The 26567-nt window shown below is 56.2% G+C and overlaps 1 protein-coding gene across 12 annotated transcripts in view; it reads right to left on the bottom strand.

Moving 5' to 3' along the window:
• Positions 1-16355, bottom strand: part of KIAA0930 (KIAA0930 ortholog) — a 103354-nt gene extending 86999 nt beyond the window's left edge. For 10 of the 12 annotated variants that reach the window (XM_077914140.1, XM_077914143.1, XM_077914138.1 and 7 more), the window contains exon 1: positions 16201-16355. In XM_077914140.1, the coding sequence (XP_077770266.1) occupies positions 16201-16264 (64 nt within the window). In that variant the 5' untranslated portion in view covers positions 16265-16355. Of the gene's footprint in view, positions 1-7827; positions 7890-8523; positions 8598-16200 lie in introns of those variants that run through there. The other 2 variants (XM_077914147.1, XM_077914134.1) reach the window with 2 other exon arrangements.
• Positions 16356-26567: the final 10212 nt, after the last annotated feature.

The raw sequence follows: 26567 nt of genomic DNA, 5'->3' as shown, positions 1-26567 counted from the left end.
ATTCAGTACCTCTTCTTGATTAAAACAAAACAAAATTCTCCATAAAATAAGAATAAAGGGTACTGCCTTAAACAGGATCTACAGCTCATGTAGAAAAAAAAAAGGTTAAATATTATCACAATTCACTACAATTAGCATTGTTCTAAAGGTACTAGACACATTGTACTTAGATAATGAAGATATTAAGAGTAAAAATTGTGAGGATAAGGTAAAAATTAACATATTTACAGATGATATCATACCTGACTTGGAAAATCAAAAAAACTCAAATGAAAACAACAGAAGTCATAAGTACAAAGTCACCAGCACATCCAGAAACCAACAGCTTTGAGATAAGCCAATATTCCAGTTAGAAAGTATAATGGGAAGAAATATTCTGTTCAGAATTTTTAAGAAAGAAAAGGAGAAGACTTGACTGACTAAAGGTTTGCTGAGTCCTTAGCTAGAATATCCAAATCATAGAAGGAGTAGTTCCACTAATTTGATCATTTAACATGAGCCAATACAAAATGCCAAGAATATGTTTCAGAATTAAGGGAGAAGAGCCAGGACAATTCAGAAAGAACGATGTGGGGGCAGGGTTCCTATCAGTATTTTAAAAAACACAACAGAAAGCTAAAACCTCCCGCCACCACCAGCCCAAACCACCTGCCACCCCTTGGTGTGGACCTAAACCCCAGGGCTGTGGGAGACTTCTGGCCTGCCTCGCGCAGAACCGAAGGAGGGAGCACAGACCTGTCACCCAAAGACTCCCAGCAAACACCCAACTCTAAAAAAAACAAACCAAAAAGCACCCCTTGACCCTCATCACCTTCCAGCTACCATCTCGACTGGAAGCTGACTCCAAGAGAAACTCTTGATCATGTTCTTGGACAGATTCGTTTCTGTACACATTTCTTAATTTCTACCACTGCTTTTTCTTCCCCCTGGAGAACTGTGACTTTATCTTTGTATCATTTGATTGACTCTCTCTTCTAACAAACCCACAATCCAACCAGCTCTTAGCAACTGCTCTTCCATCCAGAGCCAAGCCACCATCTCCCGCCTGCCTTCCTGGCCCAGCTTTCTAACCGGTCCTCATGTTCCAATCAGTACCTATCACGTCCCTGCTCAAAATCCTACGTGAGGCTGACTTCCGAGGCTGACTTCCGTACCTCCAGCTCTTTACTGAAGTATCTACCTTCCCTTCGAGGCCTTTCCAAACCACTCTATTTAAAATTGCAAATCCTTTCTTTTTTTTTTTTTTTAATTTTTTATTTATTTACTTATGATAGTCACAGAGAGAGAGAGAGGCACAGAGACACAGGCAGAGGGAGAAGCAGGCTCCATGCACCGGGAGCCCAACGTGGGATTCGATCCCGGGTCTCCAGGATCGTGCCCTGGACCAAAGGCAGGCGCCAAACCGCTGCGCCACCCGGAGGGTGTCTTTGGCCCAGGGCACGATCCTGGAGACCCGGGATCGAATCCCACGTTGGGCTCCCGGTGCATGGAGCCTGCTTCTCCCTCTGCCTGTGTCTCTGCCTCTCTCTCTCTCTCTGTGATGACTATCATAAATAAATAAAAAAAAATTTAAAAAAAAAAAAAAAATAAAATAAAATAAAATTGCAAATCCCAGGACGCCTGAGTGGCTGAGTGGTTGAGACCACCTTTCAGCCCAGGGCATGATCCCGTGATCCTGGGATCAAGTTCCGCATCCGCCTCCCTGCAGGGAGCCAGCCTCTCCCACTGCCTATGTCTCTGCCTCTGTGTGTCTCTCATGAATAAATAAAATCATAAAAAAAAAATTGCAAACCCCGCCCCTGCACTCCCTATCCCACTTCCTGCACCTGTCACTACATATCATCTATGTTTTACCTGTTTATTTTGTTTGCTTTCAGCCTTTTCTTAGGACAGGAGCCAACACACTTCTTCCGGTAAAGGTCCAGACAGAAAATATTTTAGGTTCTGCAGACCATATGGTCCTGTCTCAACTACAAAATCACCCAGAGCAATGCGTAAAGAAATGAGCATGGCTAGGTTCCAACCCAAGTTTATTTACAAAAACAGGCAGCCGCCCAGTATTGGCCTGGGGCCATGGTTTGCCAACACCTGGCCTACTAAAGCTGATCGGGCTTAAACAGAGACACCCCATGAGAATGTATGCTCCATGAAGGTATGAATCTTTTCCCACTTTGATCATTTTGTTCACTGCTGTATACTCAGGCCCTACATTAGTGTCTGGCCTAGAGGAAGCAATAAATATTGGCCAACTGAGCAAGTAAGTGACATGAACCCAGTGACTGATGAAGCCACGGCGGTACTGGTGCATAAACACACAGATCAGTGGACGAGCATGGAAAGTACCAAAATAGAAGACACGCTGTAATTCAGCATATAGAAGGGTGGCACTTCAAATCAGCAGGATGAAGACAATTCTCCAGCCACTCGTCTTGGGACAAGTGACTAAGCGATGGGAAAAGACTACGCCTGTGTTCCTGCTCATGCCAACATACATTCCAAAAGATCAAAACGTTTAATGTTAAAATATCATAGAGGGCAAAAAAAAACTGTGAGAGAATTTTTTTTATTCTCTCAAGAGGCGAACACAAAAGCTTTCAAGGAAAAGATGAATCAAAACCACATAAAAACAAAATGTAAAAAAATTCCACATGCATCATAAACAAAGAAAAAAAAAAAACAAACAGTACGTCAGAAAAACTACTGGGACTCTTAACTGAGGTCTGATTTCCCTAATAAATAACAAGCCTCAAATCAATCAATCAATCAACAAGCCTCATATAATGCATACAAAATAAGATCAAACAGAAAGCAAAGGGAGACACAGCTCTGCAAACATTAAAACAGGCTCAGCTTCACACAGCCGGAGGAATGTTCTATGAAAACCACCAAATTCCACCTTTCACCTGTCAGATGTGCAAAAAAAATCAGAACCCCCGACCACACTCCCAGGCAGAAAAGGATGTGGAGAAACAGGACTTCTCTGGCAGTGGGAAGGGGATCCGGTAAGATCTCCAGGGAGACAGCAGGCAATGAGACCCACACAAGCTCACGCCTGCCACCCAGCAACTCCACCCCCGAGGGTTTTTTTTTTTCCCCAAAAAATTCTGTAATCATTACAGCAGTGTTTGCAAAATACTGAGATGGTCCCATTCCCGGGGGAGTAGCCAGAGAAATCAGAAATCCCTGGCAGGATGGGCTACTCTGCGGTTGTCCACCAAGAACTGAAAGGGCCCTACCTGTGCCAGGGAGGAAGGTGGACCAGGGCGCAGAACAGCGCTGGAGGATCTGGGTGCTAAAGGGAGCAGCTGGGCATGAGTGCGTTGGCTGGGGGGAGCGGGCGCTGGGCCCATCCCGGCTCCAGCAGTTCCCACGGGTGCTGGGCAAGCCCCAGGCACCCTGGGACCTGTTTCCCATTTCCAAAAGGGTAGTTAAGAATGAAACCATCTCTCCAGGTCGCTGGGAGTGTTAATGAGCCAATACCCGGGAAGCCTTTTGCACAGTGTGCGCCTTGAGCGGGCACCCAGGTTAGCAAGCCTCATTCACGCCACCAAGGTGTCCCCACAGCCTCCCGACAGAGGCTGCATTGACAGGAGACTTTGTCGCGATGACTCTTCTCACAACCTTTGTTTTTTTAAAAAGATTTTATTTATTCATTCATGAGAGACAGAGAGAGAGAGAGAGAGAGAGAGGCAGAGACACAGGCAGAGGGAGAAGCAGGCTCCATGCAGGGAGCCCGATGTAGGACTCGATCCCAGGTCTCCAGGATCACGCCCTGGGCTGAAGGCTGGCGCTCAACTGCTGAGCCACCCAGGCGTCCCTTCTCACAACCTGTGGATTCGATGCCCTTGAGCACATTGCCGTATTCAAAAAGGAACCCAAATATGTATTTTTCCCCACAAAAATATTTCTAAGATTTTAAAAAATTTATTTATTCATGAGACAGAGAGAGAAAGGCAGAGGCACAGGCAGAGGGAGAAGCAGGCTCCATGCAGGGAGCCCGACGCGGGACTCGATCCCTGGTCTCCAGGATCACACCTGGGGCTGAAGGTGGCGCTAAACCGCTGAGCCACCTGGACTGCCCACAAAAATATTTCTAGTAACAGTGCAGTTACTTGGACAAACGCGTATGCTAGCAAGTTTTAAAAAATGAAACCAAAAAGCAGGCCACAAAATTGAACAGAAATATGTCAAAGAAATTGCTGTAAAAAACAAGGCCTAAGAGTGGAAGAAGTAAAGCAAATGCCCACAGCGGTGAGTGTTCAGGGCACTGGAATGACTCTTTCTGAAAAACAGGAAATTTTCTCTACAGCAAATCTACAGACGCCCCGTGAACTCTGACACCACTAACGGTGTGCCCGGTGTGCCTGGCACTGTGCGAATCCATCCGTTCCCCACGTGGACACCCCGTGCAGCAGGCTGTGTGTACCAGGGAGGATGCCGCTGCCCAAGGTCGCCAGTGCTCGCACCCTCCCGTGCACACCTCACCTGACTGGGAGCAAACGTTGACCGAGGGCCACTCTCAGAGGCTGGGTGCTCTGTGCTGGGGTGGGATGGCTCCTGCCCCCCCGCCCTGGAGCGTTAGGGGGGCCGATTCATCACCGACTCACCCAGGGGTGCAGGCTGCATACCCCAAGTCCACACGAGGGGAGCTGCCCTGGGCAGGAGCACGAGCAAAGCCCCCTCACTGAGGAGGGGATCTTATGTAAGGGCCCAAACCTATGGGTTAAGTGGGCGAAGGCAGGGGAAGAGCCTCCAGGGCCCCGCTCGCTGGGGGTTGACGCCCGGTGTGGCCAGGCTAGGGGAAGGCCCAGGGCCCAGGATGCCCAGTGGGAGCCAGAGCTGGAGGGGATCCCACCTCATGGGACGGCCTCACGGTTGGAGGTTTCATGTTTATCCTCCAAGGCCTGGGGACCCCTGAAGGGTCTGGCGGGGAGGAGCTGAGAGGGGGTCTCTCTGCTGCGGGCAGGTGCCTCCCAAGAGCACGCCAGGCTCAGCAGTGGCCTCTGCCCCGCCTGGCCCCCCTCCCAAAGGTGGGGGGGTCAACTGGCCCCTCTGGGGAGAGTCCCAGGCAGCCTCGGCCCCCGGACACTCCCCACACCCCCGCAGCCAGGGCACAATGAATAGGCTTCTGTGGGGCTCTCAATAGGCCTTTCACCACCTCGTGCCTCTCAGGGCTCCTCGCTGGCTCAAGACCCTTCTGTGGGGCACAGAAGACAAGGCAGCTGCCCGGGGCGCCCTGGCTTCCTGATGAGGCTCTCAGATGGGAAGGACTGGTCAGACGGGTCCCTGAGGGGGCACTTCCAGGGCCTGGCCACGGCTCTGCTCCAGCTTAAGGGAAGCATGCGGGCTCAGTGAGGCGAGGTGGCTGGATCAGGAGAAGCCCGTGGCCCTGCCTGCTTCCCTGTCTTCTTGAAGGTTGGGGTTCCTTCACCAGATGAGCCAGGCCCCCCGGAGAGCCCCCAAAGTCTGCAGTGTGGTTCCCCAGCCTTTCTTCCCTGACCAGACACCTGTGCACCCTCAGCCTGCCACTCCCCCCACTGTCAGGTCTCTGCCATGCCCATCTCAACCCTACTTGTGTGTCACCTCAGCTGTCACCTCCCCCCCAACCACCCCTACACCATGCCTGACCCCCTTGCCACCTGCTCCCAAACACTTGATCCCACCCACCTGGTGCTACTTAACCTCATTCCACCTTCCCGAACATGCTGTGTGGTAAAGCCAGTTTTCACTCAGCTGATGAGGAACTTGAGGCTCACGCCTTGAGTCACTAGTCTGATGTCAACCTGCAAGTCTGCAGCAGAGCCATTCCTGCTGCCTTCCAGGCTGTGCTCATAGCCCCACGGCTGCCCAGCCCCACAGCTCCCTAACCCCATGGCTCCCTAACCCCTCAGCTCCCCAGCCCCACCATTCCTCAGCCCCACAGCTCCCTGGCCCCATGGCTCCCTCACCCCCTGGCTCCCTAACCCCATGGCTCCCCGGCTCCCTGGCCCCACGGCTCCTTAACCCCATGGCTCCCCAGCCCTCTAACCCCACGGCCCCTGGCCCCATAGCTCCCTAACCCGAAGGCTCCTTGGCCCCATAGCTCCCTAACCCCATGGCCCCCAGCCCCATGCCGCAGCCTCAGCACGCTGGTTCCAAACACCTAAGTGACCCTCCCCACCAAGACAGGACATCGTGCTGGCAGGGTGACTTAGTACCCAGCGTGGGGCAGGACCCATGACAGCAGGGAGGCAAAGGTCAAACAAATAAATGCTTGACGATGACAAGCCTCTGGTCTTCAGCTCAGAGAACACCCTGGTGCTTTGAGCCTCACCCGAAGCCTCCCACGCAAGGACTTGACTCCTCCCTCCCTTCATGCGCACAGTGTTGTGAAATCCTTCAAGTGCTTTTACAACCCTCGGGTCACAGCTGGGATCTCCCTACTAACCCGCTTCCCAGGGAGGGAACCGAGCACCCTGACTCAGCTTACCCAGGAGAACCACGAAGGCCTTGGGACTGCAATCCATGCCAGGGTGGATCAGCACCGGCTCCCAGAGCCGCTCTGTGTGAGCTCCTGGGGTGCAGTGACAGACCCTGACCTCGATGTTGTCCTTGTGGGACGGGGCATCTTCCAGAGTGGTCCTTGGCCCTAAGTTTCCAGAAGCCATCCTCTGGACTCTCCCAAACGGCGATGCCTGCAGCACCCCTGGGGCCCCACAGCCGACACTACTCAACACCCCACCCCGCGACCTGCAGACCCCTCCAGCTTCGACCCAGCCTGGGGCGGGGGGTGGGACAGGGGCCCAAGGAGGAGCTCCACACCAAGCCCCAACTCCCGGGGGCTGTGGCCTTATTCAAACTCCTGACTCACTGCTTTGCTGACACATTAAAACAAGGCCTGTAAGACGAGCTGCGGTTCTTCTGAGGAACCTCCCAGGCTCCCACAGACACCCACACCAGATGCCCCATCCCAGACCGAGCTGGGACTGGCCACCCTGGCTCCCAGCTCGCCCCACCCCTCCCCTGCTGCCTGGGCTGGCCTTCTCTTGGTCACCGCACAGGGTTCCCCCTCCTCCTGCCTCACCCCAACATGCTACACAGGCCGAGGCAGGTCAGCAGGCCCTAGTGGCCTAGGTCAGCCCCTCCAGATAGATGCTCACGGCCCACCCGCTCCGACCACAAAGTCCGTGTGGACACTACGACCTGGCAAGAGGACTGGAGGACACGTGAGGGCATCCACTCGCTCGCTTCACTCCTTGCTCACTGGGCCAGGCTCAGAGCTGGGAACTGGATACGCAGCCTGACAGGCCACCCCCAACACCATGCACCGGGGCAGGAGGGACTGTCTGTCCTGCCCACAGCTGGCCCCCGCCCCTGCCCCCACAGGCTCGCAGAGCTCACCAAGGCCGCTGAGGTGCCAAGACACAGCCGCTGACACGCTGCACGGAGCAGGGGTTCACGGGGGCGCCTCAGACAACCGTGCCCCCTCTGGAAACCAGGAACACCAACACCCCCACCCCAGCCCCCGGGGGCCCGCTCTCCTTCCCTCGTGGTGGGGTCACAGCCCCGTGCAACGCAGCTGCCTCCGCAGAGGGGCCCACTCCCGCAGATGTCCCCGCTTCCTGATCCCCCTCTCCTCTCCCGGCTCCCGTCCTTCACCATGGAAAGCAGGCACCAGGGTGCTGCTGCTGCTGCTGGTGCCAGACCGAGGGGAGGCCACTTGGGGAGGAGGTGCTAAATGCCTCTCCCTGGGGAGACAGGCGTGCCTGAGGCCACAGCCTCGCATCCCCGAGGACTGGGCCCCTAACCCAGAATGCCAGCCCTGGGACTCTACACAAAGTGCCTCACCTCTCTGGGCCTCACTGGGTCCATCCATCAATGGGGCAAACACCTCCTTGGCCACAGGGTCCCTACGGAAAGGATGCAACGCGGCTGCTCTGGCTCCCACCTTGCTCAGGGCCACCCGACCTCACAGGCCTCCAGGGAAGGCTCCTGGGTGCAGCGCCTCCCGCCAGGGAGGACCGCATCCCCGAGCCCTGCCGCAGGGAGCACAGCAATCGCTCAGGACCACGACCACTCCCCACCTGCCCCCCCTCGCCCCCAGGCAGGAGGAATCTGGAATTGGGCAGGTGGCACCGTCCTGGCGTCCCCCGAGGAGGTGGGGGACTGGGGGCTTGGTGGCCGTGAAGGCTGCAGCCCGGACGTGAGGCTGCAGCTCAGGGTGGTGGGATGACGGTTCTCGGTTCCCCCTCGTGGGGGGTGGGATGTACGATTCTTCCTATTTCTGTCTCTTCATGTTTTGCTTGTCATCCTGGGCTGACACACACGAGTGGCTGTGGGGTCATCGGCCCTGCTTGGCACCAGTGGTTCGGTTTAGGCAGCACAGTGTGGACTGGCGAACGCGTCCCAGCACCACGCTGACAGCTGTGCTCCAGGTCCACCTGCCTTCCCTCATTTTATACAGGAGGAAACAGAGCCAGAGGGAAGGGCCTTGCCCGCGGTCACCCCCACAGGCCCCCTGGATTCGACCCCGGGCCCTGTCACCTGTCCCGGGCAGCCTCCGTGACACGCTCCCCTGCCCTGCGTGGAGGCGGACCAGTCATCGGTCTTACCCTGCCAGGAGAGCAGACACACAGAGAGCTGCAGTGATTTCCCCAAAGCAGCGCAGCAAGCGGGGAAAATTAGATTCTGAACCTTCTCTGCCCTCTCCCCCGCTGTGTCTGCTGGCAGGACCCTCCGTGAGGACTGCCCCACTTAAGGGCCACCCCCCAAAATGATCACCTCTTCAGCACGTGGATGCCTGTCCAGTGACCCATCACCTGCATGACCCCCAGGGCAGGCTGCCCTCATGACTCAGCCCACCCTGAGCTGGCACAGCATCGGCCCTGGAGGGGAGCCCGGGGGTGAGGGAGAGGACGGTGGGGCCCTATGCAGCGTCACAGGACTGGGGCAGAAACGTGCATTGGAGCCGTCAGGAGCAAAGGTAGGGGCGCCGATTCTTTCAAGGGCTCAGGACACGGCCAGAGAGGGGAGGCTCCCCAGCACACAGGCTGGAGGGCAAACCCAGGCAAGGGGGGGGCCCTCCCTACTTAGCGAGGGAACACGCTCTTCCTCAGAGGACTCGGCTTTCCCCGCTCTCTCTGTCTTAAGAATCATTAGTATAAAAAGCCTTTTTCAAAAGTCAAAGCACCTCCAAAAGCAAAGGAGTTTTGCCTTAAAGATAAACAGTAACAAGGGGACCCCCGGGTGGCTCAGTGGGTGAAGCGTCTGCCTTCAGCTCATGGTCTCAGGGTCACAGGATCGAGTCCCGCATCGGGATCCCCGCAGGGAGCCTGCTTCTCCCTCTGCCTGTGGGACCTCAGCCTCTCTGTCTCTCTCATGAATCAATAAATAAGATCTTTAAAATAAATAGATAGGGGGATCCCTGGATGGCTCAGAGATTTAGTGCCTACCTTTGGCCCAGGGCGTGATCCTGGAGATCCGGGATGGAGTCCCACATCAGGCTCCCTGCATGGAGCCTGCCTCTCTCTCTGCCTGTGTCTCTGCCCCTCTCTCTCTCTCTCTCTCTCATGAATAAAGTAATAAAATCTTTATAAATAAATAAATAGAAACTTTAAAAAAAACAAAGATAAACAGTAACAACCAACTCAACCTATAAGACAAAGAGTTCAAAAACCAAGCCCCCTCTTCCTCCTTTTGTCAACAGACATTCCTGTATTCACTGGTCATTCGGGGGAGGTAAAGAACAGATATTTTAAAAACACAAGCTAGCTGGGTGCTTGTGTCAGGTCACATGAGACACAGGATTCCCTTTTCCAAAGGAGGGGTCCCCCTCAGACTGAGCCGAGGCTTCTGCTGCCCAGTCTGGCCCAGGCAAGGGCTCCTCCCCAGGCTGGGTGCCTCTGACCTCGGCCCCCACCCTCAGGGGCTCAACTCTGGATGCGCCAACCCTGCATCTGCAGGTCCAACAGCAACGTCCCAGCCCCCATCTGTGGCCAACAGGACCCTGGGAGGGGGGTGCTTGAGCCCTCTCCCCTCCACACGCCCCGGCCCTCCCACTGGTGGCCTCCAGCTGTCACCCTTGCAGGGCTGTGCGGGGAGGGCCCAGTCAGGCATTCACTCTGGCCCTTGTGACCCACCTGTGTCTGCGTCCTCTTTGAGCCTCACCCAGCTGTCTGTGCAGCCACGGGGTGAGGCTGGTGGACTTCTGGAGCCTTCCTGTCCATCCCAGCTCCCCCAGGATGGGCTGTGACCCAGAAGACATGCTGCTGCCTGAACCCCAACAGGGGGACCCAGCCAGTTGCTGGGCTGCAGAATGAGACCCAAGTCGCCCTCGAGATGTAAGACCAGTTCAGGAAATGATGGCACATCTGCTCCACTCTCTCGTCATCATTTAAATGACGTTTAGAGTTTGAACAGCACAGAGAGCACGTTAGGAGTTTTAAGTAAGAAAGTGTGACTAAGAAACTTTATGGACAGAACATCAAGCATTCTTTCAAAAGACTGGAAAATAAGACCTTGCAAAGTTAATAGTTGTCTCTCCGTGATTGGAATTGTGAGTTATTTTTTCCCACTCTCTTAAATTTTCCAGTTTCTATAATGTGCATGGAACATTTTTAATTAGGACAAAATTTGGTTTGGGGATTCTAAGGCTGATTTGTTTTTTAAGATTTTACTTATTCATGAGAGACACAGAGAGAGAGAGAGAGAGGCAGAGACACAGGCAGAGGGAGAAGCAGGCTCCATGCAGGGAGCCCGATCGATCCTGGGACTCCAGGATCACACCCTGGGCTGAAGGTGGGCACCAAACCGCTGAGCCACCCAGGCTGCCCCTGAGGCTGACTTTTTTTTTTTTTTTAAGATTTTATTTATTTATTCATGATAGAGAGAGAGAGAGGCAGAGACACAGAGGGAGAAGCAGGCTCCACGCCGGGAGCCCAATGCGGGACTCGATCCGGAGACTCCAGGATCGCGCCCTGGGCCAAAGGCAGGTGCTAAACCACTGAGCCACCCAGGGATCCCCTCTGAGGCTGACTTTTAACGAGGACCCCGTGTGGGCCTTCTCCTGCAGGGCCTCACGGCTCAGCCGGGATCCCTGAGCCTTCCCGGCTCAGTGTAGGAGAAAAGCATATAGAAGGCCAGCAAACACCACAAGGAGGGGACACAGTGGGGCCAGCAGCCTCCTGTGCAGGCCCGGGGGAGCCACACGACCCGGTGCACTCTGGCCTTGCAGAGACATCCCTGCAGTTGTGACCCCAGATCTCTCATCCTGGGGTTTCCCTCAAAGGACACAGAGCCCCGCCCTCAGGAGAGCCACACCAAAGCCTCGCAGGCTGCTCCAGTCCCAGGGGCAACAGAGGCCGGAACCCACAGACCTTAAAAATAGGCCCAGGAACCGAAAGAGGCACCGCTCCACTCCAAACGGTCACACTTCCTCTCCGAGGCACGGGCCCAAAAGCAGCTCAACTTTGCCATAGTTGGGTTGGAGGGAACCCCGGGAAACTGTCCGCAGAGAGTGCAAAGCAGGCTGTGCCCCAGAACGTGCATGCAACCCCAATTCCATGTGTGGGCCCCGGGCCAGATGCTCTGCGCCCTTCATAATAGGAGCCACAGCAAGGATCGGGCCTGTACCTGCCGAGTCTCATGTGCTCCTTCCTCGTGCTGCCCCGTGAAGCTGTCACTTCTTGCACAATTCCCATAACCCTAAGGACTTTGTCATCTCCACCTCACAGATGCTCCAGTCTTCCCTCCCAGCCACGTCTCCCACTAAAATCCCCACCACCCACCTCACCCCCAGTGATGCCCAGCTGCACTGCACCCAGCAACATGGTGGAGGGCCAGGCCAAGGTGCAGTCCTGTTTCCAGCTCACAGACTGGTATCGGTGCCTGACACAGGCAGGTGTTGAGCCAGGAAGAGAGGCTCACTGGAAGGCAGTTGCCCCCTTCATTCCTTCTGGCTCATTCCATGAACTCCCTGCAGGATGGTTACCGGCATCCAGCAGGTCTCAGCTGGAGCTCTACGTGCCCTTGGGTGAATCCATTTGCTTTCTGAAGCTTGCTTTTCTCATCTGCAAAATGGGGTGCCAATGGAAGCTCCGTCTATAGGCATTGCTGTGGTTCCCGTGCGCCTGGCACATCAGGCGTGCCGGGTCTGATGCAAGCCACCCCACAAGTCAACAGCGACAAAACTCCCCGAGGCCAAGCCAAGGAGCCAGCCACTTCTGCAGCCTCAACTCCCACGCAGCTTCCCTTCTGGCCGGCCCAGCCTCTTGTCCTCTGCCCAGGCAAGCCCTGCCCTGCCATGGCCCCCTCAGAGGCCACACGCTGCATGCACAATCCCCCGGATCCCTGTGGTGGCTCCCTCCTCTGCGCCCCTTAGGGAGCTTCTCAGACCACAACTTGGGCCCTTCCTCAATCCACCTGTGCCAGGTAGCTCTGCATGCCTGTGATGACCGAGCTTCCAGCACCCCGAGGACAGGTGTGGGTGGCATCCACCTCTGCTAAGCACTTAGGCTTAAATATATCCTGCCACTTCCCAGCCATGTGACTGGGGACGGGTCACTTCGCCTCTACACTTGCATTTGCTCATCAGGTAACAATACCTACTTTACAGGCCTAATTCAAGAATAAAAGCAAAGAGTGAACAAAACCCTCCTATGGCCCCACAGCTCTGCAGGCAGAGTGAGAATGCCCCAGGCCACCTAGAAGGCGGCCAGAGTCCAGGCAACGGCAGCTCCACAAAGTGTGCAGCCTACGCAGGGCCCATCGGCATGATGGAGGCCCCACACTCCCAGCGCCTGCCTGTCCGTGACTCACATCAGGTCTCCGGGCCAGGTCAAGTCCACACGGCGTCGCTGAATGTCGGTGGCCTGATAGGAGGTCTTTCTGCTCGGCAAGCTTCAGCTGATATCCGGGCCCATGAGAAAGCCCAAGCCCTGGGAGGAAGTGTCAGGCTACATCTACTTTTGGTCCAGATGTGTGCATCACACAACATCTAGGCAGTGGACCTCCTGACTCTCCCCAGCTCAGAGAACCTGGAGCCCCAAAGAGCTAGCTCAGCCAGCCAGCTTGGTTCACCTGTTCCCTGGGATCGCAAGCAGTCTCTTGCACATAAAACCCCCAAATGGTGCTCGGAGCTGCCACGGCCCTGGCTGCTTCCAGCAGGGTCTTCACTTGGGCTGTCACCTGTGCACCTCGCGGCTCTCCCCTACTCAGCTGCCACAAGGCAGGATGAGGCCCGACCCTCCTTCCCCCACCCCCAACCCTGGCAATCAAAAAATGCTTCCAGCACAGACGCTGCTGAAGAAAAGCCTCAACAGCCAGGTTCAGATCTACAAGGTGCCTTTCATCGTGACAGCCGAGTGACAATCCCTGTGTGGGGGGACCAGTCGCTCTCTCCCATCTTAGACACTGTGACTCAGAAGTGACAACAGTGTGTCTGGGGTCAAGCGTCTCCAGCAGAGGCTCCCTGACACCTTCAAAACAACCTCAGAGAACATGGCATGCTTCTGAATGACCTCAGCTTTAATTACACGACAGCGACAATCTGAGAGATTTAAATTCCTAAATCTAACAGGTTGTCACAGCTGTCAAGCAGAGAAGAAAGGGTGAAGGGATCCGCTGCCCATGTAAAAGCTCTGGCTTTTTCTGGGTCTCGGGCCAACCACTGGGCCCTAACTCTACTTTGGCATAAGGTCACATTTCTCACCTGATAAACGCAAGATGGACGAAGTGAGCCCCGCTAAGAGGCTGAGATTTCACTCTCCATTGACACCCTTGCCCTTAATTTACTAGTCCAGAAATTCTCCCATTTGTCTGCTAAGTGGTCCCTGGGCACCTGCTTTGCACAGGCACTGTGCTGGGCACTGGGGAGACATGGACTGGCCATGCCCTGGAGGGGCTCACTTGCTGACCGGGGAGACAGTCACACAGACCATCACGATGCCAGGACCAGCCTGACCAACCAGCAGACATGCACCGGGTACAAAGAGCCCAGGTAGCGGGACAGGAAGTAGCAGCACTGGAGCTGAGGCTTGAAGGGACACCTGTAGGTAGGTATGTGTGTGGAGCAGAGTAGTAGGGGTGGCTTTCCAGGAAGAGAAGACGAGAGGCCCAAAACACAGGGCATCAGAGCACTGCAGGGGCTAAGGTCAGGGGGATATGGGACGGGGGTGGGGGGTAAGACAGGAGACCTTGTGTGGGAGCCAGGAGAGGACACGGTAATTACGGGGCATTTCTCTTCCCCAGATGCAGCACAACAGGCACAGCGAGGCCTAGTGGGGGACATCTGTGGGGCAGGGGAGGGACGGGGCAGGCTCTGGGGTCAGACTGGCCAAGGGTCCATGCCAGCTGTGCCACTTCTTCACTGACCAGCTCCGGGCAAGTCTCTCTGCTCCCTGAACCTCCAGCTTATCTGTGACATGGGGATGATAGTCCTCTCTGGCAAAGTCAGAATCAAATTAACAGAGCACACGTAAAAGCACCTGGCACATAGAAAGCGCTCTGCAAACGTCAGGTCATTACTGTCCTTAGGGAATGGCCCTGCAGACTCCTTGGGACAGGGCCTAACAGGGAAGAGAAGGTGCTCAGAAATCAGACGACAGTGAGAGCACGCTGCCAGGGAAGTGGGGAGGGGCTGCCTGGAGCTCCTGAGCAAGCAGGGCCCAGGGGCCTGGAGCAGATGGTCCCTCAGACCCCTCCCATTTCAGACATCCTGTGCCAGGTGGCAGGTGTGCCTGCCAGGCTGGCACACGGCCTGGCACACAGTAGGTGCTCAGTGAACGTTTGCTGAATGAACTAATGAGGATCCTTCAATGTCTGCTCACAACTAAGCCCTGACACCTTTTCAGAAAAAGGCACCAGAGAAACACATTTCCTGGTCCATCCTTACTGGGCAGGCACCCCCACCCCTCACTGCAATGCCTGCTCAGGAGGAAATTCCTGGGGCAGGCGGGGCTGGGATCTGCACCCTGAGGGCACAGGGTCTTAGGCTAAGGTTAGTGTACCTCCTACAAAAAGGACAATTCAAAGTTATTTTCTCCAGGGCGTGGCCTGCTCAGGGGCCTGGAACCCCAGGGCTGCCACTTCACTTCCCTGCTGTTGTGTGACCTCAGAGGGGGATCTGGTGGCCCTTGGGGACTCCCCAACGGTGAATGATGGGGGGACAAGTAGAATCTCTAAAGCTGACATTCCCTCCTTCACAATGCTGTCACCCCCTCAGAAATCCCCTGCTCAGACTGGGGTGAGGGTGGGGCGGGGGTGGGGGGCGGCTGACAATGTGGCATGAAATCATTCCCGCACCAAGAAGGGAGGGGTCCTTCCATCCATGGATAAAATGATAAACCCACACTACAGGGGAGGGGGCTCCTGGGCTTCAGTCTGGGCAGGATGCATCCGCAGCCATTACCTCACACCCAGCCAAGCAGGGAGACCCCACCCACACCTAAGAGTCCCAGGCTTTTCCAAACAATACCAGGCACCCCCACCCCGCCCCACCACACCTCACCCCACAGCAGAGGTATGACTTAGGGCCTCAGCTGGGCGGGAGGCAGCAGGCCTTGCTCCGGGTGCTAAGTGGGTGGATTCAGGGGGCCAAGGCCCAACAGGTCCCCAGTTAGAGCTAACGGGGAGGAGGAAATGGCAATGCGGGGAGGTGCGGGAAGACAAAGGCTTCAGGAAGCCGGGGACGTGGCCACCGCACGCTTGCAGGGAGGTCTGGCCAGGGCGCCCTGGGGGGCTGCCCCCACCCCGGCCGCGGGCTCGGGGTCTCCCCAGATCCCACGAGCACACTCCCTGCCGCGGCACTGAAGCCCCCGGGAGGGACCTGGCACCAACACGGCGGGGAAGGTGAAGGATGAGCAGACGTGCTCGAAAGGACAGACAGAGGGAGACGCCGAGTGACCCGGGAGCGAGGAAGAGCCCCAGGAACATGAGTGTGCGGAGCCGCTCTTGGGACCAAAAGCAGAGACCAGGACACAGGGACACAGGAAAAACCTGTACGTGGAGAGCTGGGGGCGCCTGGAGGAGGCTACGGCACGCAGAGACAGAGAGAGAGACGCGCACAGAGACACGCAGAGACAGGGACGCGCGCAGAGAGACGCGCAGAGACGCACACGGAGAGACGCGCAGGGACGCGCAGGGACGGAGACGGGGAGACGGCGCAGGGACCCCGGGGCGCGCGACCCCCCGGCGGCCCGGCCCGGCCCGGCCCGCCCCACTCACCGAGGCCGCAGACCTCCCGGCGCAGGCTCAGGCGGCCGCGCTCCTCCGCTATGGCGCGCAGCATGCGCTGCAGCGAGCGCTCCTCGGCCTCGGCGCCGCCCGCAGGCTCGGGGGAGGCGGCGGCAGCGGCGGGGAGGGCGGGCGGCCCGGCCCGGAGCCCCGCGGGCGCGGGCGCCGAGGCGCAGGCCCGGCCCGGCGGCCGCGCAGAAGCCATGCCGGGCCCCGGCTCATCGCCCGCGCCGCGCCCGCCGGGGCGCCCGCCGGGGCCCCCGCGCCCCGCCGCCCCCGCCCCCGCCCCCGCCCCGGCGCCGCCCGCCGCGAGCACCAGTGAAGCCACAATCCGCCTTTGTGCGCGTCGCCGCCGCCGCCGCCGTCCGTCGCCGCCGCCGCCTGCCGAGCCCGGCGAGAGAAGCGCAGCTCCGCGCCGCCGCCGCCGCCTCCCGGCCACCGCCCGCCCCGCCCCGCCCGGCGCGCCCCGGCCCCGCCCACCGGCCCCAGGCCCCGCCCCGCCCGGCTCCGGCCCGCGGGGCCCCGCCCCCGACGCTGCTCGCCCCGCCCCCTGCTCGCCGGGCCCCGCCCCCTGCTCGCCGGGCCCCGCCCCCGACGCTGCTCGCCCCGCCTCCTGCTCGCCGGGCCCCGCCCCCTGCTCGCCGGGCCCCGCCCCCGACGCTGCCCGCCCCGCCTCCTGCCGGCCCCGAGGCGCCTGGCCCCGCCCCCGCCCCTCCCCCTCCAGCGTCCGGCGGGCGGGATCCCGTCCCCACCCCCACCGGACCGGGCCATTCTGGCTCCGCCCCCCTCCGACACCAGCCACATTCTTCCTCAAACGGCTGTCGGGCCGCCGCCTCGGCCTCCCGCGCGGTGCCTCCTGACCCTCCGTGGCCCCCGCCCCTACCTCCTGGAGGCTCCAGCCCCGCAGCCGTCCCGAGACCGATCCCCGCCCGCAAGCACCGTGCAGCGGCTCTGCGGCTCTGAGCCCCTCCCATCACCCCTTCCGGGCCTATTTCCCGCCCCCTCTGCCCTCCTGCACCCCCCCACACCCCCGGCCCCCTCCGGTCCCGCACGAGAACACGTTGTCACCTGCTCCCCACATTGCTACACTCCTGGTCCGGGGGCAGGGGCCGGTTTCCGCGCGGAACATCCTCCGCAGAACCCAGGGAGAGCTCACCCCCTCCCCGCAAAGAAGTGTCAGAGGGGGCGCGATGCAAAGCCTGCCTCCCGCACGCGGTCCTTGACCCAGCGCAGGACAGGGTGTTGAGAAAGGCTCTGAGCCTCAGTGTCCTCGGCGGTGCAGCGGGGGTGTGTCCCTGAGTGTGGGCTACTAGGAGCGCCCCAGGGTTAGGGAGCTATGAGGTCGGCTGGGCATGTGGTCCTGAGGAAGGCGAAGGTCCAGCCGGGCGCCCTTCCTGCGCCCACCTCAGCTGATAGGGGCAGGCCCGGGGGGAGGAGCAGCCTGAGGCCTTCCTGGGACCCACACCTGCTAGTTCACTTCTGGAGCAGGTGGCAATGGAGAGTCAGTGTCTGCGGGGGTGGGTGCTCAACTCTGACCCATCTGGAAAGGTCCTGCCTCCAGCCCTCCCCCCCACCCAGGACCGTTGACCCTTGAACATCCCCGGCAGGAACTGTGGTGGTCCACCAATCTGCAGGGTTTTTTTCCCAGAAATACAGTACAGTACTCTAAATGTATTTTCCTTATGATTTTCTTGACAACATTTTCTGTCCTCTGGCTTACCTTACCAAGAATACAGCATGTGATACACACGCAAACACAACACAAAATATGTGTTTATCGTCTGCATCATGAATGAGGCTCCAAGCCAAGAGCAGGCTGTTAGTAGTTAAGTTTTGGGGGAGTCAGAAGTTATACGGGGGCTCCTAGAGTCTTGTTCGAGGGTTACGGTACTCTTTTCCCCCATCCTTGTAAAACGTGTTCCCTGATTTCCCGCGGGTCCCAGTGTTACCTCCTCGCAGGGCCTTTCTGACCATCTCACCTGCAGCCCCCCCCCCCACCTGCCCCCGGCCCTCCCTCACCTATCCTGCTTAATTTTCCCTCAGCGCACAGCACTCCCCTCCTCTGACCCCACACTGCACAGCTGTGTATTGTGTCTGGTCTGATTCCTGCACACGCAGCTGAGTTCCTGGCATCTAGAACGCAGTCAAGTGTGCAATGGACATCCTGTAAATGAATGTGGGGTGAGCAGAGGAATGGATGAGAGAGCTGGGGCCACAGGGCAGGAGAAGAGCACAGAGGAGGAAATGGGTGGTCTGGACCCAGCTTCAGGCCTCACCGCCAGTTTTGTGCACTAGGGTGGAGCATCTCAGAGCAGGGCCCAGGTCTGGCCCCTCTGTGCCCTCAGCACTAGGCATGATGGGTGGGCGTGGGGGGAAGTAATGAAGCAAGAGGCTGGTCATGGGCTTGTCTCCCTCTCCTCTGAGCCTGTGTCCCCACCTGTAAAATGAGGTCGCCGGCCTCCAGTTTGGAGCCTGGACACCGGGGCTTCCGGCTGGCAGAAATGGGAAATGAGACTTGCTGAGGGCTCGGAGACTGGCCAGTCCAATGGCCATGTCCCTGTCTGTCTCCCCAAACTCCTCAAAACCCCCTGCCTGCCCCCCACTGCCTGCCCTTTGCTCATGCTGTTGCCCATGCCTGAAATCCTCTCGTCTCTGCCAGGCTCAGGCCCGTGTTGCCGGGAGGCCTCCTGGTTAGGCTTGGCCAGGGCGTTTGTGTTCTCATCTGCTTCAGAATCTCCACCCGCACACACGGCCGCCTCCGCAGACTCTGTGCCATAGAACCACCGTCGCAACAACTTGTGCTATTCTCCCCGCTATCCAGCCCAGGACAGGTGCCAGAAAATGTTGAATGAAAAAATGAACATCACTTGCCCCCCACCCCCAGTGATGAACCACTCAGATCCCCAACATAGGGAACTCTTTAACGTCAACAAATGTAGCATTATATTTTGCACTTGAAGTGGGCATGGGGCAGGTTCTGTTTCTTGATCTGGGTGCAGATTATATGGTCAGTGTACAAAAAAATCAAGTTATAAACTTTTCTGCATATAAATATTCAGAATATAAGAATTAAAAATAGAAGATTTAAAATCCTTGAAAAATGTTTGGTTTAAGCCTCATTTCCTACGACAATGAAAATGTTCTTTTCTGCGAATAAAATGAACTGCACTTTCAGAGAGGCCACTGAGGGAGAAAAAAAATGTGTGTAGGCAAAATAAGGTCTCCCAACGATGTCCAACCCGAATCCCTGGAGCCTGTGACTATATGTTACATAGCAAAATGAACTTTGCGGATGGGATTAAGGGCATGGACTTTGAGATGGAGAGATTCTCATGGATGATCCACGGGGGCTCAATCTAATCACATAAGTGCTTAAAATTGGGGATTTCCTGGCCACAGTCGGAAAGACACGTGACAGAAGAAAGATCAGATAAATGCATTGTTCCTAGCCTTGAAGGCGGAGGAAGGGGCGACAAGTCAAGGAATGCAGGAAGCTTCTAGAAGCTGGAAGAGGCCAGGAAACAGATTGCCCCCCATAGAACCTCCAGAAAAGGAACACAGACAGCCCTGCCTGCATGTTGATTTTAGCCCAAAGTGAGACCCCCGTCATACTTCTATGGAACTGTAAGATAATAAGACTCTTATGCGGTTTTATTTGGGGCACTTACGTCGTTAGTCATGGCAGCGATGGAAAAACAATGAGCGACCCCGAGATGCAGGGAATCCCGAAAGCCCATGACCAAAGCACCTCTTTTCCTGAGTTCATTTTTGCAGACGTCTAGCACTGGAGCATCAATAAGGCAGAGGTTGGCAAAGGGAGAAAAATCAACCACAACCCATTTGCTTTAACAGACCAGTTGCCTCACGTTCCTTCGTCCCTGGCTCCGTGCGCGTGGACACAAATCTTGTCTCTGGCTCTGGTGTTTGGGGCTGAGCTGGTTCAGAGGGCTGATCGGTGCTAACAACAAATGCTCCCAGAGGACTGCTCTCCCGGTTCTTATGCGGCCAAGAACCCCTGACCACCAACCTTCTTTTCTCGAAGCTTCTGTTGACTGTGTAGTGGTGTGTGGATGGGCCCAGGGTGATGGCTGATATATTCCCTCCTGCCCTTAATGTTCCATGAACCTGGGACACCTGGGGGGCTCAGCGCTTGAGCGTCTGCCTTCAGCTCAGGGCATGATCCCAGGGTCCTGGGATTGAGTCCCCCATCGGGCTCCCCGCAGGGAGCATGCTTCTCCCTTTGCCTGTGTCTCCGCCTCTCTCCCTGCATCTCTCATGAATAAATAAATAAAATCAGGGGAAAAAAATGTTCCATGGACCTGTAGCTGGACTCTCGATGGCTCATCTTTTCTCTGGGGCTAGGTCAGGCCAGCACAGCCCCCTACCCCGTGGATGGATAAGCACAAGATTGGCAAGGGGCAGGTTCACTCCAGAGAACCCGTTGAGATACCTCTCACAGTCATGTGCTTCCCGGCCCACTTCTCCCTCCTAACCACTCACAGTTTTCCTTTTGCTGCAATCCCTTGTCCTAGGCCTTTTGTTTCTCTGGAAAATTAAACCCAACCACTCCCAGATCCAGATTGCAACATCTCCGGCCACAGTGGGGTTCTTCCCAGCTTTTCTCACCTGCTACACCACCCCTAGGAGGTTGGCACACCACTCGAGGGGTTCACCGCTCCCTTTCTTTCCACCATCCGCCCGACACCCACAAAATATTTTCTCATCCTCGCTGTTGTCAGAAATTCCACCTTTAGTACTCCACTTCTTTAAAACAGATCCCTGCTAAAATTCCCCTGGAGGGGGTAACCTTAAAGTTATTTTAGGCAGCAGCACTGTAGCAGGAAGAAAGGATTCAGAGAGTTTGAAAGAGGACATGCCTGATGGGACTGGGGGTGGGGACCGTCCTCACATTTCTCGAGGAATTGCTTTAGGCAGGAAGCTTCCCGATTGTGGACAAGTATCGTGCTGCCTTCATGTGTGAGCTCAGACAAGCATAACCTGGAGAGGCTGAGGAATGCTCAAAATCCCCCCGCATGTCTGCGAGATTTGAACCCTCACAAAACAGGGGACAGCTACACACACACCGTCTAGCATCAACGCATCCCTTTCCTGGTTTCAGGAAGGAAGGCCCACTGGAGAGCAGACGCAGGGTGATGAGCTTTGAAGGAAGACCCACTTCGTGGAAGTGCAAGGCCATGGGGTGCTGCTGGGAAGTACAATTGCACAATTGCAGGCCACCCAGGGACGAGGGGGCAGGCTGTGCTCGGTGCGGGCAGGGACGAAATAGGGAAAGAAATTTCACCATCTGGAGGGAGACCTGGGACCGACAGTTTGAACTTAGTCTAGTCCCTTCTGCTGCAGCGCCCTGGGCCTCCTGTCTGTCCATAAGGACGCGCAGAACCAGATGCCCTCCTGGGCCTCTCCAGGTGGGGTGGGTCAGGGGGCAGAGCTGGAGACCCTGTCCCCCCTTCCCGATTCCCCCGGGTTCCTGCTCCCAGAGCTCCTGCTCCCCAGAAGCTGCTCCCCCCGTGTGTGAACACACGGTCCCTGCCCCCTTGGGCCAATGGAAACTATATTAACAACCAACATTATGTACTATTCGGAAACACAAAAATAAAATGGCAAAATGCAAATTAAGAGATGCTTCATTAAATACCTATGAGACGTATGACCTCACGTCATCTCTATTTTTCTGAATATTTTCCTTCTTTCTTTCTTTATTGGGGGAGGAGATTGAATTGACAAGCAGACTCCACACTGAGAGCGGAGCCCGACCTGGGACTTGATCTCACCACCTCGAGATCACGACCTGAGCCGAAATCAAGAGTCAGTTACTCAACTGACTGAGCCACCCAGGCCCCCCTCTTCTTTCTGTTTGGTTTGATGATATTTATAAAAGTTCCACTACATTTGAGAACACTAGGGGGTGGGGGGGTTAGATTTTTCTCCGCTCACAAGGACTCTGAGAATGCCGAGGGGTCGATGGGAAATCAGAAATTAAAGATACTGATATATTTTATTTTATTTAACAAACGTGAATGCAGGACCTACACCTACCGTGGGCTGGGCACTGTTTTTTGATTTTGCAAACATGGAAGTTGAATTCTGTGCCTTGGGGACATCATTATTCCTTTTTTGCAGAGGAGCCAGCAGGAGACAGAGAGGTTGGGGGACCCATCCACAGTCGTCAAAGAGATTCAGGTAGCCGAGTAAATTCAAAAGCAAAACTCTAAAAATCCTTTCAGACTTTTGGGGGGGCGGGGGGGCATTTGATAAAGGCACATTCGTGTTTGAGATGATGTGGGCAGAACCTCCAACAGCGAGGGTGCCTTGGCCACCAAAGGCCTGAAGATGGCTCTGTCCTCTGAGGCCCAGTGTGAGGCCTGCACACAGAAGGTGATGCTCAGGGGCCTCTGGGGCTCCGTCGGTGAAGGGTCTGCCTTCGGCTCAGGCCCTGACCCCGGGGTCCTGGGATCGAGTCCTGCATCAGGCTCCCTGCTCAGGAGGGAGTCTGCTTCTCCCTCTCCCTCTACTCCTCCCTTTGCTCATGCTTTCTCTCTCTCTCTCTCTCTCTCTTTCTAGTAAATAAATCTTTTTTTTTTTTTTTTTTTCTAAAGGAAGGTGGCCGCTCACTGTCCGCTGCGGGGTGGGGGGCAGTGGAGAACAGACTTGTAGACGCCCGGCACCGGGCGGAATTCATTGCATCCAGCTCGTCTTACCCACACATTAATGGGGGGCCTGTCCTGACAGCATCCCTGTTTTATAGGATAGTAAACTGAGGCTCGGAGACGCCAAGTGGCTTATTCACAGGGCCAGGGTGCGGCATGGCTGGGCTTTGAGCCCACGAGCGTGGAGGAGAATGCTGCGACTGTATCTGTGTATTTTGGTCTCGCTTTGGTCGTACGGATGTATTTATTGATACCTACCTAGAGGCCAGAAGTATGGAATCAAGGTGTTGGCAGGGCTGAGATCCCTCCAGAGGCTCTCGAGGGGGACCCTTCCTGCCTCTCCAACCCCCGTACCTCCTGGTGCTCTGTGGCTTGGGGCCACATCCCCATCTCTGCTTCTGTCGTCACATGGCCTCTCTCCTCTCTGTCTCTGGGGCTCCCCCCCCCCCCACTGTCTCTTATGAGGACAGGTGACCGTGGACTCCATCCACCTTAAACCACAGGATGCTCTCATCTCAAGAGCCTTAACTTAATTACATCTGCAAAGATGTTTTCTAAATAAGGTCGCTCACCTTCACAGGTCCCAGGTAGACATATCTGGAGGGGGGGTGGGTGGGTCAGGGGGCAGTAGGGTCCGCTACCTTTGCAGGGGAAGCATGCACTCTATCTTCTGAATTTTTCCTCTGGGACCCCCCCGGCCCCCATTCCAGGGCACCTGCGGTGAGCACTTGAGCCAGTGCTGGCCCGTCAGAGCAAAGCCTCTCTACGGCACAGGGACGGGTCCAGCCGGGGCCATGTGGGACTCTGGTTGTCTTTGCAGCGGGACCGTTACAGGGACAGGTGCTGGTAGCCACCCCGACAGAAGGGGGTGGCTCTGCGGAGCCTGGAGACCACACGGGGGAGAGCGAGGCTGAGATTTGGAATGTGATGTCCAGGCTTTCAGGTACAGTGGCCAAATCACTGCCCTTCCCGCTCAAGCCAACTCAAAGGGGTTTTGTCCCTTGCTCATCTGCGGGCTGCGACCGAGACAGAAGCACACCCAGAGCGAGCCTTCACTTCACCAAGGGACGAATTTTGGTGGCACTCAGGACCCTCTTTGCCAGGGATGAAAATGAGGTGCCGGCCGTCAGCTGAGAGCAAGCAGGTGGTAGGGCCTGAGGAGGCTGCTCTTGCACAGAGGGAGGACCGAGGCCCAGAGACGTACTTCTGTGTCTCTCGTGAGTAAATAAATAAAATCTTTAAATAAATACCTTATTCTCATCCTTTATCTTTTTTCCTGAGTATCTGGAAGTCAGTTTCAGATGTGATGAGTGTCCACTCCTAAATACTTCAATATGTGCATCAGATTTTTTTAAAAAGATGTATTTATTTAGGAGAGACACAGAGAGAAAGAGGCAGAGACCAGGCAGAGGGAGAAGCAGGCTCCATGTACGGAGCCCAATGCGGGACTCGATCCCAGGACTCCAGGATCACACCCTGGGCTGAAGGCAGGTGCCAAACCGCTGAGCCACCCGGGTGTCCTCTGTGCATCAAATTTTTTAAATGGATGTTTTTCTCCATCACCACAATATCCTCATCCCTGTCATAAAATTAAACCTTTCTTTGGGGCGCCTTGGAGGGCTCAATCAGTGAAGCGTCTGCCCTTCGGGTCAGGTCATGATCTCAGGGTCCTGGTATCGAGTTCCATGCGGGGCTCCTTGCTGAGCCAGGAGTCAGCTTCTCCCTCTCCCTCCCGCCCCCCGCTTGTCCTCTTCCTCTCTCGCTTGCTCTCTTGTTCTCAAATACATTTTTAAAAATCTTTTTTAAAAAAATTAAATTAACCCTTTCTAAACCCCAGTCGCACTCACATTTCTCTTCCTGTCCCCCAAACATCCTTCACCAGCTGCTCGGAGCCAGGATCACGGTGATCCTCCCAACACGCAGTCTGAAGGCATCACTTCCCCACTTAGCACCCCCTGGTTTCCCTTGCTCAGCAGAAAGCTAGTGGCACCCCCCCCCCATGTCCCCTCCTGCCCCCTGCCTGCTGGTCTCCTTTCTGCTTCTCCCAGGACCATGTCCTCCCAGACGCCGTACCTCCCTGTCCGTGCTTCCTTCCACCTGGAACTTCCCCTATCCTTCTTGGTCAGCCCAGCTGTCCTTCCCTCCCACCCCCACACCACCCAGGGCCCAGGAATCCCTGAACGTGTTCAACTCCTATCTCCTCTGACCTCTGGGAACCCTGTTTCTGCCCTGAACCCACTCCTGTTGTTCAGAGCACCCACCTTGGTCCAGGGGGACCCACTCTGGGCACGATTCCTTCTACCCCAACCAGCCTGCGACCCCTGAGAGCAAACACATGTGTTTGCTCATCATTATACCCCCTCCACCTGATCCTCAGCCGGGTGCTCATAACACACACTGAGTCAGGGAATGAGTGAGCGAACCGGGGTGTGGGTGAGGTCTGCGCCGTCCTCGCAGGAGCCTGGGAGCCCCTGCTGGCCAGAGGGGAGGCAGTGACAGAGGGACATGGCCCACCAAGGACAGGGCCAGCCGTGGAAATGCTGCTGCCCCAGGGTTCGTTACGAGGCACAGATTGCCCAGCGTGGCCACCGGGACACCTCACCTCCCTCACCCCTACCTTTCCTGACTCCTCCTGCCCGAGGCCCCGGAGAGAGGCCATCCGGACCTACTCCTCCTTCTCTCTGCTGCTGCCCTCGAAGGGAGGGTTGGCTTTGATGATGGGGTGCAGGCAGGGCGAGTGGCTGCCAGGGTCCCTGTGCTGACCCGGGGCCTCCCTGCTCTCCCCTTCAGCAGCCTGAGGGACACTCCAAACCCTGTCAGTCCTGCCCCCCCTTTCCATCTCCACGGAATGAAAGTCCAATTCCTCACCTACACCTGCCCGGCCCTGCGTGCAATCTAGTGCCTGCCTCCCTTACCCAGCTCTCTCAGAACCAAACGCCACGGAGAGCAGGGACGGAGAGCAGGGGCTGCCCTCCTGGAGGAGGAGGTGCTGACTGGAGGCCGTCTCGGGGCAGAGGGTTCGGGCCCAGCTTGGAGCTGGTGCTGAGGCCTGGAGGCAGGAGATCCCGGGGAGACAAAGTCAGGGACAGGCAGAACCCAGAACAGGTGGCTCAAAGATGGGTTTCTTTTTGGTCCGCACGGCACGTTAAAAATACTTGAGTTCATTGGAACAGAACTGACAGTCCAGAAATAGACCCACACATATATGGTTTAGTGGGGGAAAGAAAAGGCTTTTTTAGCAAACAATGTCCAGGTGCAAAAAAAAAACAAAAACAAAAACCCAAAAATCAAATTTTCACTCTGACCTCCACTACATACCAAAAACAAATTTTTTGCATCTATGAAATGGATCATAGACCTAAATAGAATCATTAAAATGAGAAACAAGAACACATAAGGGGAAAAATCTTGGTGGCCCAGGAAGCTGTGCCCAGAAAGCACAGTCTATAAAAGGAATGATTGATACATTGGCCTTGGTCCAAATTTTACATTTTGCTCTTAGTGAAACGTATATCTAACAAAGGACCTACATCTGAAACCGTGTTTCCCAGCTTTTTTTCGTCCCCCGAGGAGCCCTGCTCAACATTTTTCTCCTAATTGCCCCCATGAATGTTTAATCCCACAGATGTCTGTTTCCATCCTGTATGTATGCCTGTGCCCTCCACATGAAAAGAGGATGCATTTTCCCCT

This window comes from Canis aureus, chromosome 11 (assembly GCF_053574225.1).
Source record: "Canis aureus isolate CA01 chromosome 11, VMU_Caureus_v.1.0, whole genome shotgun sequence".
NCBI classification, from domain to species: domain Eukaryota; kingdom Metazoa; phylum Chordata; class Mammalia; order Carnivora; family Canidae; genus Canis; species Canis aureus.
The sequence above is the reverse complement of the archived record's forward strand: the minus strand, read 5'-3'. Positions and strand labels throughout refer to the sequence as shown.